This window comes from Sinocyclocheilus rhinocerous, unplaced genomic scaffold (genome assembly GCF_001515625.1).
Source record: "Sinocyclocheilus rhinocerous isolate Xijiao unplaced genomic scaffold, SAMN03320098_v1.1 scaffold485, whole genome shotgun sequence".
In the NCBI taxonomy this organism is placed as follows: Eukaryota; Metazoa; Chordata; class Actinopteri; order Cypriniformes; family Cyprinidae; genus Sinocyclocheilus; species Sinocyclocheilus rhinocerous.
The window spans coordinates 47,756-60,316 of record NW_015659927.1 but is presented as its reverse complement, the minus strand read 5'-3'; the positions used below and the strand labels follow the sequence as shown (position 1 = coordinate 60,316).

General features: G+C 37.4%; 2 protein-coding genes across 3 annotated transcripts in view; both read right to left on the bottom strand.

The window, feature by feature from the left end:
• The window catches only part of septin9a (septin 9a), an 84,601-nt gene extending 78,100 nt beyond the window's left edge, over positions 1 to 6,501 (bottom strand). For both annotated transcript variants that reach the window (XM_016533372.1, XM_016533373.1), the window contains exon 1: positions 6,241 to 6,501. In XM_016533372.1, the coding sequence (XP_016388858.1) occupies positions 6,241 to 6,265 (25 nt within the window). In that variant the 5' untranslated portion in view covers positions 6,266 to 6,501. The remainder of the gene's footprint in view (positions 1 to 6,240) is intronic.
• A 1,946-nt stretch (positions 6,502 to 8,447) lies between these two features.
• Positions 8,448 to 10,936, bottom strand: LOC107724422 (uncharacterized). The gene is made up of 4 exons (XM_016533347.1): positions 10,836 to 10,936; positions 9,772 to 10,080; positions 8,797 to 8,942; positions 8,448 to 8,552 (listed from the first exon to the last, which is right to left on the bottom strand). The coding sequence occupies exons 1-4, from the start codon at positions 10,903 to 10,905 to the stop codon at positions 8,448 to 8,450; spliced, it is 630 nt and encodes a 209-aa protein (XP_016388833.1). The 5' UTR covers positions 10,906 to 10,936.
• Between the last annotated feature and the right edge of the window lie 1,625 nt (positions 10,937 to 12,561).

The window sequence follows — 12,561 nt, the reverse complement described above, 5'->3', positions numbered from 1 at the left end:
CACGCGGTGTTCAGGCGAGCGTCATAGAACGCGCAGAGCGCGTCGTCCGGGTAGCTGGTAAGTTCGGCGAGGGCCAGAAACAGTCTGGTATGGTCCTCGAGCGAGCGCTCCCCCTGCTCCAGCAGGAGGAGGAATTCGGGGCGAAGGAGGGTATCCATAGAAACAGAACGGAAACAAAACACTGAGGGAAAAAACACCGAAACAAAAATGGAGGGTAGACACACGGAGGTTACTGTTTTAGGTCGGTTCTTCTGTCACGATCTGTGCTAGGAGGTGCGCGGAACGAGGAACAAGGAGACATGGAGTACATGAACAGTCTTTAATCCTGGGAATGACAGGGGAAGTTCACAACATCCAAGGGAAAAAACACGGAAACAAAAACGGAGGGTAGACACACAAAGGTTACTGTTTTAGGTCGGTTCTTCTGTCAAGATCTGTGCTGGGAGGAGCGCGGAACGAGGAACAAGGAGACGTGGAGTACATAAACGGTCTTTAATCCTTGGAAACACAGGGGAATTACACAACATCCAACAAGTAGAACCGACAAAGGAAGACTGAACAAACAGGAACTTAAATACAAGGGATAATTACTAAACACAGGTGTCAGGAATCATAATCAAACTAAACGAGGAAAGGAACATGACCAAATAAGGAAAAACAGGAACAGAAACAGGGGCAAAACACGACACAGAACAGTCCAGAATCCTGACACCAGATGCATTATGGTCTTGGATTAGTTCCCATGAAAATAATATCACAATGTATAAAAATGTTAATCCTTTGTTTTTTGATTTTTAGAGATGAAATGGGATCTCAAGCCTACTCGTTCTGATACTGGACTAAGAACAAAACATGGTACTGCGATGAAACATTATTCTTAAAACAGACATAAAAATTGAAGTGAAAGGGAAGTGACGTGTGGCCAAGTATGGTGATCCATATTCAGAATTTGTGCTCTGCATTTAATCCATCCAAGTGGACACACACAGTAGTGAACACACATCCGGAGCAGTGGGCAGCCAATGCTGCGGCGCCCGGGGAGCAGTTGGGGGTTTGGTGACTTGCTCAAGGGTCTCACCTCAGTTGTGGTATTGAGGGTGGAAGAGAGCACTGGTTATTCACTCCACCCCACCGACAATTCCTGCCGGACCTGCGACTCGAACCCGCAACCTATGGGTTACAAGCCCGACTCTCTAAACATTAGGGTTAGGAAGCAAATAAAAATGTTCAGATGTGTTCAATTCTTCTTCAAGCAAGAGGCAGAAAACATCTACATTTCCCCCCAAACCAGACACCATCATCATAAACCTCAACACACGTTCACTAAACCCTTAGATCACAGAACAGTTTAATACATACAAGAATCACTTAAGTTAAGAAAAAAAAACATTATTGGTTAATAATAGTTTTCACAACTAAAGCGGTTTGACGCAACTGTCTGCTGTTTTACTCTGAATTTATCACTGAGATATACCGCTATCTGTGTCAGTGTGAATGCACGTTCTTACAGGTCAGAGATTTTGCTGATACCAAGAAGTTGAAAAAAACAAAGGCTTCAAATGTGTGAATTTCCTGTGTGCCGCTAACATAGGAAACAATGAACCAGCTCTGCGCTAGTCCCTACCAGCATAACAATTATTGCGATTCACAGGTGACGAAGCACTAATTTGTTTCCATTCAGATGTGCAGGTTTATTCATCATTTCTGGCAAATCCCTGGCAGATACTCTTTCCTGAAACGCTGAGTCAGTTCACTCTTCCTGCAGAGGAATACAAGACATGTTATGTGGTTGAATGTTTTGGCACCAATAAAACATCAACAGGCATGTCTGTTAAAGACTAACATCTAATGCAGCCAGACACTTGCTAGGGGTATGCATCACCAATTTAACAAAATCAGTCACGCAAACGTAGAGATGGTAATGCAAATCTAACAGATAAAATTAGGCTGAGAGGAACAGAGGAACGATTAAGAGGAACAGTGCCCTCGTACTGTTTCCAGCACAACATTGCCAGTTCAGACTAAATAAATCAAGCCCAGAGCAACATTCAGTGCTTTGGTTTACCACATACACCACCTAACCTTTTCCAGTATTTCATCTCCTCTTTGAGCTCATTTTGCATTAGAAACTCAGGCTGTATGCTGATTTAGTTAGTAATTCGTTGTTTTCTTACATTCATGAACCAAAATAACATTACAACTTTTTTTTCTGTCAAGCCCTGTGAAAACCAATTCAGCAAGTCTAAAGATAAAAGCATAATGGTGTTGACATGCAACATGCCACAGGCTAAGTTACAGAAAATATTCACACAATGACGGTAAAAGGCTGAGTGACAGAAATAATGTACCAGCTACACAGTGTATATCATGTAACACTGTATATATTAAATTAAAAACTGCCTTCGGGGTGAGTTCATACATGACTGTGACTGACAAGCTGACAAAATGGATTTATGTGTTATGAACTGCCTGAAAATGTCCTCTGTTTTATTGACTCACTACAGAGATAAGAAAGGTTGAGATCATTTAAATTGTTTTCTGTGTAAATATGAGGGGTCTCTGCACATTGGGACATGACTGAACAGGCCATCATTGCTAAATACATACGCTCAAACGTAGGTTGCATCCCATGCACTGTGGCCCACCACTTTTGTTTATTATTTTACAACAAATGTCTTTACTTATTCATGTTCTCACAATAACTGTCATTTTGTAATATAATTACTGCCAGTTTCAAATAAATTTTCTTCAACAGCAAGTAAATTCAGATTATTTTAATTGGATTATTGTTCAAAAATATATATAACACATTTTATTACTGCTAGTTATAACTGTGCTACTACATTGATTTCATTTACACTGAGAAGGCAGAAATTAAGCTTAACTAATATACTTTAAAAAGGTTGCATTACTCATAGATACAGGTATAAAACATAAATAAATCCATTTTTACATACTAAGATTCTAATGTACTATCTAATGCTAACTGTCTATATGAATAATATTTTATTCTATGTGAAGGAAAATATGAGATTAATTTTTAAATTACTATTATTGTGATTACATGTTTCAAACATTACACATTGTTTGACAACCATAAATAATATGGAAGAAGAAAAAGAAAGATTAAAGATTAAAAAGAAAGAATAAAATCATGCCTTTTGTGTCCTCTATAGAACTCTAATCAAAACTGACACATCAAGAAAGAACAGAAAAAGTTGTGGCTTAGCACAGAGTAAAGAGAGAGTCTTAGTGTCTTCAGTTAAGTTTAATCCGATCTTTAAAGCTTAAACGTGTCAGTTTATCTGAATGTTTATCCAACCAACAACTACTGTACAAGTAAAAAAATGTAGGTTGATTCCCCTGAAAAATGTAAACACTCCAAATCTGTGGCGCTATCAAAACATTCCGATTAGCCTGGCATAGCAACACCCACTCAACCAATGGTGTGAGTTTGGGGCGGGGCTATATGCTAGACTGACCAATGACAGACAGGGGAGTGTTTGGGAAGTTTGTTTGAATGCAGTCATTATTTTTGCAGTTCTATGTGGTGACGCTAGCAGAAATGCATAGCTTTGCAAGACGTGATAGTGCCGGTAGATAATCTTTAACTCCTCGCCTGATTCTTAGCCGTACACACCCTGTGAGGCAAAGTGCCCATTATCAATCCATGACATTCCTGTGTCCGCATTCGGTAATCACTAAACTAACAGTCTTGAGTGATGAAGACAAACGCAGGGAGACTTGGAGGAGGCAGGAAAAGACCAAACCATCTGTCAATTTCAGTGTCAAGTCGAGTGCTGTCAAAGGAGACATTTTAGCACAAGTGAAATGTGTGACATGGTAATGAAAATGACTGTGATCAGCCCTCCAAGTCGACATGCCTCTGGAGCAAAGAGGAATTTCAAAGCACTCTCGGCCTGGGTTAATTTCACAGGAGATTTGTGCTGCCGCTGACTCACCTGTCAGCTCGACTGTGATGACAGGGCAGGTCAGGAAAGGGGAGGGAGGCAGTGAAGGAAAAGGAGCCAGATACTGATAAAAAAAAAAGTGCTATAGTGCAGAGTCTCTATTGCCTCAGTAAGCTCTGTTGGGCAAGGATCCAAAATAAAGGATTAACAAAGAGATTCATTCAGCCGCTCAAAATGATTCACTTCCAGATGAGACATGGGAGACATTTTTTAGCATTAATTCTTACAGAACTCCACATGGACAGTGCAGCATGCAATCCATCATGTAGAAATTTGGTTTTCACAGATAAACTTAACACTTAAAGGTGCCCAATAAACAAAATGGAGGCACAAAATGACTCATAATGGTTCAGGAATCAGAAGTTCATCCAAGCATTAAACTGTTGCAGAAAGAGCTGACAGTGTGTCATGATTAATAAACGATCTGTGTGATTTACGCCGTCTATGCGTGAACATGTCTAGCAGAGTCTTGTTGTGCTGATGTTTGATTACTTCTCATTGTGAGTTACTGATTTACCTCAAGTGTTCAGGGCGTCTTACACGGCAAAGCACACATGCACATGCAATTCAAAGTGTTGTGTATTCTCTGAAATACGTAAATAAATGAAACTTATGATTTTAAAGAGATAGTTCACTCAATGAAAATCATAATCATGTCATTCTGAATCTGTATGACTTTCTTCTGCAAAACAAATAATAAGATTTTGAAGAATGTCACTGTGTTTTTTTTGTTTTGTTTCAACTTCATTAACTTTCCTTCTATGGGCAAAAGCAGTTGAAAATATCTACGTAAGTCATACAGGTTTGGAATGACATGACGCTGAGTAAATGATGACAGAATTTACATTTTTGGGTGAACTATCCCTTTAAGCACCATTGTTCTTGCAGTGGAGGCCAAGGTTGTACTTGAGGGATATTCTCTGAATGAGATCACATACGCTGTGTGCTGCCAGAGAAGGAAAGAGAAAAAGGACTGATTACATGATCCAACATGTGTGTGCTAGGAGTTGGGTGTGCTGTGACAATGACTTTGGCAGGCCTGAGGAAACACTACATTCCTGCCAAATCATTGTGTACACAGAGAGTTCGGCTTATGCGTCCAGATTATAGGGAAGAAACATACGGCTGTTCTCAATGGAAGGGCTCTATGTAGCGCCGCAGGCTCCATTGCACAACGAAGGGGAAATTGTGTGGGTAAAGTTGTGGGGACAAGAAATGTATGTTCTCTATACTACATGATGTCTAAAAGTCTAGGATGTCCAGTGAAAATGGATGCACAAATGAGTTGCTGCGATCACCGCAAACGTTTTCTTCAGGGTCTTTTTTCTTCTAGGGTCTCACCAAAAGTGACTTCCCAAAAGTAAAATACTAAACATCACTCTCATTCTGATTAGTTGTATTCAAGTTCAGGAAAAGTAATTATTACCAAAAAAATGTAATTATTACAATGCTAATATATAAATACATTTAAAAAGGTGAAAAATATGGTGGATTTGGTGGTGTCAGTCAACCCTCCAAGATGGGGGTCTTATGCTTTCTTTTTTTCAATTGGGGAGGGGTGGGGTGTCAAACGGTTCTGTAAATTATTACATTAGGGTAGCCTACAAGTTTAGTCAGTGTGCATATTTTAAATTACCAAAATAGACCCAAAAAAGATGCTAACGAACACCGTTTCCCAGAGGAAGTAACCATAACAACAGCATGATGCTTGCGCGCCATTGCGGTCAGTTTGGACGGTTCGTGTCGATAAACCATGACAAAACATAGCCTAACCTTATTATAGATTTAAATATGACCAAAAAAAAACTTATGGCATTCTTAAGAAAATAATCCATCGGTTAAATAATTGTGCAAGACCCTAAAGGTTTGTCAGAAAGTATTGGACATATTTATCTACAAAAAGAAGTCAGTAAGGCTATGACTCACCCTGATGGAAAATGCAGAGCACACAAGCCAAATATAGCAGATTCTCATTTTATTATTTGACATTTTGGGAAGTCGTTATCAGTCGGTTAATTAGGCCTACGTATTACTATGCCTATATTTGATTGCTTATAATTTCCCCCCTAATAATTTGCATATATATTGTATGTGTAAACTGACTGTTTAAAATATGAAAAGAGGATATCACAGCGCAAAAGAACTTTTCAAGTTCGCTTTCACTTTTGCATAATGATAAGATCCAAGTTTAGCCTACAGCTATTTTATAAGAGCAAATTTCACGTCAGTTGATGACATGAAACTTTCGGTGGTCCTGTAGGCTACTCACCGGAATATGTTTTCTTCATGTTCATGTGGTCCTTTTTATCCGGAGAATTTCGACTTTAGTCTATTAGATCCGTATCTGAGATTGCAACATCTGAAATATGATCGATCGCTGCGTAGAATTTCTCTCCGGCTCTCCGCAAAGCACATGTACCACGATCAAAATGTATGTATTTAAATCGTCCTTATGCTAAACCAACTAAATCGGTTAGAACTAAACTCCCACACACCTTCAGCTTTACCTGTCCACACACACAGACCCACACCTGTGGATAACTCCGCCTTATGGATAGAGGCAAGACTACACACCTGAAGGTTTGGCGCTCGAACTGGAATAGTAGTAGACAAATAGCATGAACATGAATTGTCATTTTTGGCGAAATTAGTAAGACTGTAAAATTACATTTTATATTTTACATTAGGAGTTAAAGATCCACATTTGTTTTTTTCACATAATTTTTATACAGTTAAAAAAAGTTGTAAAAGCAAAATTATAAAACCAATAAACAATTTATGAAACAGCAAAAATCTAATATACAAATATCAAAATAGTTCCAGGCCAGCATATATTAATACATTGAATACATTTTTAAAACATTGATATTTTTGGTTTGAAGGACTTTATTAGAGTTTTCAATCAATCTTACTGCGTAACAACCCATGAGGCGACTAGGAACATTGAGAAACTTCCCATAGCCTATACTGTTATTCTCATATTCTCACGAGTGCTCGCCTGGTGAGAACCAGTCAAGTTGTGATGCCGCTGTGGGTTTTTATAGGGCTTAAAAAGAGCGCCTGCTGTAAATTTGTGTTTAAGGTTTTGAAAAATGGTTTGGAACTTGTGTGAAATGTCATTATGGTTTGAGATTTTGGTTAATGTTTTTTTTAAACAACTGAAAAAAACTGCAATAGGTCACATCACACCGGAACTTATTTCCTATGCTGTTAAAACCAAAACCTTTCACTGGTTACATGTTTCCAGTCACTGCAAGTAAACATTACAGCAAATATTAGATTTTTTATTTTCCAGAAAATACTTTTTTGAAATGACAACTGCATGACATTTCCCAGGTACAATGTAATACACTAAATGTAGACAGGACTGACTGTGCAATTGATCTGACAAACATTTTAAAAACCCACACATTTTCTCATACATCCTCTTGTTTCTGGTAAAAGTATCACAACAGTTTTTCCCCAAATGCAGTGTTTATCACTTTGAGGTTTCAAACACCACTCATATCTGAATAAAGCCCTCTGAAAAAAGTGCACATGTTGGTGGACTAAAGTGAGAATAGAGGTGACATTCTCTGAAAAAGGGGCAGGTTTCCTCTACAGGGGTCTTGACACGAATGTGTTCCACCACAGGAGGAAGTCTGCAGCTTCGTCTCAGGGAAGCAGATTATGCAAGCCCCCAATATAGACTAAGAAGCCAAGGCAAATAAAAGCACATCCTGAAACTAAGGTGACATTTTCAAACCCTGTTTTTCTGTTGTCTGTCATACATTTGCCATTATTCTTGTAAAGCAACATTTAAATGTGTATTACTGAAGCTATACAATGAAGTTATCAAAAAATGTACACCAGCCGTTTAAGGGCAACATCCATAGTGGATTATATTACACAATATGTAGAACATACACAAATTAATTCACTAAAAATTGAATACACAAACGCATAGACAACACGGCTAAAAATAAAAGAGAATCAAAGCATAGTATTTGCAGCCAAAACTGAATCACTCATTAATGCTAAAGAATTTGAACAATCTGAAATATATACACAAAATAACTCAGAAGAAATATTTACAGAAAATAGAAGAGGACTGAAAATTCAGTTTAAACCAATAGTCATTTAGAAGAGATTAACAGATATTAAGAGCATTTCTCTGAATCTTCTGTTGCCATATTTCAACAGAAATAGGTCAGAAAACCAACCTCAATCAGATCAAACTAAAGTAGGTTCGTAGGACTGAATGAGTCACAGCAACATGCAAAACAGTACGAAAAACATATTTTTTGTTTATATACATACACACACAAGTTGGTATGATATATATATATATATATATATATAATACCAACTTATGTGGATTACAGTAGCTTGGCTACTGGAAAAAATATATATACATACATATATATATGTATATATATATTCGAGTACTAGGGATTTTACTAGTACTAGGGAATGTCTCATATTTACGTGAATGTCTCATATATACTCTGTCTTTCGGTGAACAGTCATGACCTCGTACACTCCATTGTTACACCTTTTCTCCTCTTCTACTTTCTCTTCGCTTCTGATCAGTTTCTTCATCTGGGACAAAAGAGAGGAACAATTCAGCTTGATTATTAACCTCCAAACACATTTGCTGGAAAATGCCTCTTTGATATATAGGTAATACAAAAGTATTGGTCATAGACACTAAATGTGTAATCATGTGGCTGGACAAATTTGAAATCTACACTTTCCAGGTTGCATATGTGTAATGCATTTACAAAGTTTCGGATTATCTTCGGATGTACAGACATGCAACAAGTTTTAGGTGTATGACATTCACCTTGGGCACCAGCCACACTCCAAGCACAAGGAGTAACAGTAAGAGCACACTGCCAGCTGTGAGAGCCGTCACTGGGATCAGTAAGTCATTCATGCCACCCGACTTTGTATTATCACTTCTGGAAGGGGCCAGACTGATCAGTGGCTCTGTAAAGAGAAGTCCAAATAACTTCAGTACAGCCAAAGCAGCATCACCAGCTTCAAAACTACAGCAATAAAACTATGCATTGTTTATTATTTTTGTAGATTCTCACTAACTGAACCTTTAGGAACGAGAAAGAAAAAAAAAAAACAATAAAAATAAACAATACCATTGAAAAGTTTTTTTTAAATTAACGGTTTGTAATTATTCTCTAATGCTCACCAAGTATTTTATTTGATCAAAAATACAGTAAAAACTGTCAAATCTGGTATATTTTACAACTGAATTTAATTTTTTTTTTAAATAATATTGTTTTTCTATCAAGACCATTTTATGTTTGAATACATTTTAAAATGAAATGTATTCCTGTGATGCAAAGCTGAATTTTCATCATCATTGCTCCAGTCTTCAGTGTTACATGATCCTTCAGAAATCATTCTCACATGCTAATTTGCTGCTCACAAAACATTTCTTCTCATTATCAATCTTGAAAAAGGTTGTGCTGCTTCATATTTTAGTGAAAACCATGATAATTATTAAAAGTTCAAAAGAACAGCATTTATTTGAAATATATTTTTTGTAACTATTTTATCTTTATTGATACTTTTGACTAACTTAATGAATCCTTGCTGAATAAAAGCATTAATTTCTTTCAAACAAACAAACACACACAAACATAGATACATGCATACATACAAAAATAACCCAAAACTTTTGAATGGTAACGAATGTCTTAAATCATACTTATCAATATAGGTATATGGTAAATTCTAAATGGTCTGTAATTAAATACTGAAAATTACGTCAATAAATGAAACAGAAATGTACACTCACCGTGCACCAAAAGAAAAACACCTGACTCGTCCATTGTACATTTCTCAATCATAAGGTTGCAGGTGCACCAGTAAGCCCCAGTGTCTGTCATTTGTAGGTTAATGATGTCTATTGTCAGGGCCTTGTTGTCATATTTGACTTTAACACGTCCTTCAAAGTCTTTATGGACAGATAATTTCTTGGTTCCAAAATAATAGTAGAAGACATCTCGGCTGATCTCATGTCTGCTGTGCAGATATACACCCAGCGCTTCTTTCTGAGGTGCAGGAAACTTAATGGTGAAATTGTCACCTTTATATTTGGTCTCATCTAAAAATGATTAAAGAAACAGGCTGGATCAGATCACAGCATCCAAACAAACAGAAGCTAAGATGTTAAGTTTGATATAAAGGGCTTAGAGAGAAAACATAGAAGAAGCAGATGTTCCTAGTTCAGACATCAATACCAACACCTGGACAGTGTAGATGATGAATATTCCTGCATTAGGTCAAGTATTTTCTTAGCATTTTGAGTAATTTTGCTTATTTTTACATATCAGGTAAGTGCTACATTGTCACTACGTCTGACATTGTTTTTATGCCTTAAAGACATAGTTCACCCAAAAATGAATATTCTGTCATCGTACCCTCACATCGTTTCAAACCTGACTTTCTTCTGTGCAACATAAAATATGATATTTTGAAGAATGTTGGTGACCAAACAGTTTTGGTGATTATTCACTTCTGTTGTCCAAAATGGGGGGGAATTTTGGTGATCTATTGCAGTTAAATTATGAGAAAAACATTTCTCATAATATCTTCTTTTATGTTTCACAGGAGGTTTGGAATGACATGAGGGTGAGTAAAGTTTTTTTAAACATCATGAGGCATTTTGGATGCACTCACAAATACAAATACAAAAAAACAAAAATGAATGTATCACTGTCTGAAGACACTTCACATATATAACCCTAGCTGTGAAGTGACTGAAAGTAGGTAAATTCTAAACTAATGTAAACACTGCTGCAATGCTTTGTAACACACAAATTACCAAAATGTAGAACAGTAAAAACACAAAGCACTAACCTGCACTTGCAACAAAGTTGCTGAGACAAAGAACAACCAACAACAAGAAGATGATTTGCAGAGACCTCATTGTTATTGCCTTCAGTGTATCTTAGTCAGTGTTCTCTGTCTAACACAGGAAATAAAACTTCTTTCTGCACTGCACAAGTGTATATATATATGAGATCCAGCCCACAACTTCTGATATCACTGAGCTCTTAGTTAGCAAAACTCAAATGAGTGAAGTCACACCAACACTTTAAAAAAAAACATTTCCAAGAGTTGCTCTTTTTAACTGTGCAAATCGAAAATTGTTCCATTCATTTAATTTATCATTTGAAGTGAAGGCACCAGAGTTACAAACAGTCCTCAGGATCAATCTGACTTCAGCTGACAGTTAAGGACTCACTATAAATATTAGGTGGCAGGACAGGATGTAAAGAATGCATCATCAAATAGACTTAGGTGCATATAGGACCACCACAAATTCAAGACAGGGTCAATTAAACATCATAACCTTGTCAAACACCTGTCATCAGACCTGTACAATAGGACTATGGGATTTTTTTTCCCAAGTAATCTTCACCTGGACAAGAAGGCCATAGACCCTACAGACAACTGGCCCATAAATCTTGACAGCTCCATTGCAGTTGATTTAGGAATATGTCTTAAAGCAATAGCTCACCCCAAAAAATGAAAATTCTGTCACCAATTACTCATCCTCAAGTCATTCCTCATTGGGTCTCACGCAAAAAACAAGCACTGTTTACCTTCCATTTACCATATTTGATAAGATCTATATATACAGTTAGGTCCATATATATTTGGACACAGGCAAAATTTTTATTAGTTTAGCTGTTGACCAAAACATATTCAAGTTACATTTATACAATGAATATGGGCTTAAAGTGCAAGGTGCAATAAGTAATTGGACAATTGACTCAAAAGCTGTTTCATGGACATACGTGGGCTATTCCTTCATTACTTCTACATCAATTAAGCAGGTAAGAGGTCTGGAGTTGATTCTAAGTGTGCCATTTGCATTTAGAAGCTGTTGCTGTGAACCCACATCATGCGGTCAAATGATCTCTCCTTACAAGTGAAACAGACAATTGTTAGGCTTCAGAAACAAAACAAATCTATTAGAGAGATAGCAGGAACATTCGGAGTGGCCAAATCAACAGTTTGGTACATTCTGAGAAAAAAGAACGCACTGGTGAGCTCAGCAACATAAAAAGGCCTGGACGTCCACAGAGGACAACCGTGGTTGATGATCGGAGAATCCTCTGCATGGTAAAGAAAAATCCTTTCACAACGAATCCGGTTCACCACAAGGTGCAAACAACGCCTTATTAGACTTTGCCAAAAAAACGTCTAAAAAAGCCTGACCACTTCTGGAAAATCATTCTTTGGACAGCTGAAATTAAGATCAACCTGTACCAGAACGATGGGAAGAAAAAAGTATGGAGAAGGCTTGGAACAGCTCATGATCCAAAGCATACAACATCATCTGTGAAACACGGTGGAGCAGTGTGATGCCATGAGCATTTGTTCCAGTGGCACTGGGTTACTGGTGTTTATTGATGACGTGACAGAAGACAGAAGCAGCCGGATGAATTCTGAAGTGTACAGGGATAAACTCTCGGTCCAGATTCAGTCAAATGCAGCAGAGCTAATTGGACGGCGCTTCGTAGTACGAATGGACGATGATCCAAAACATACAGCAAAAGCAACCCAGGAGTTTTTG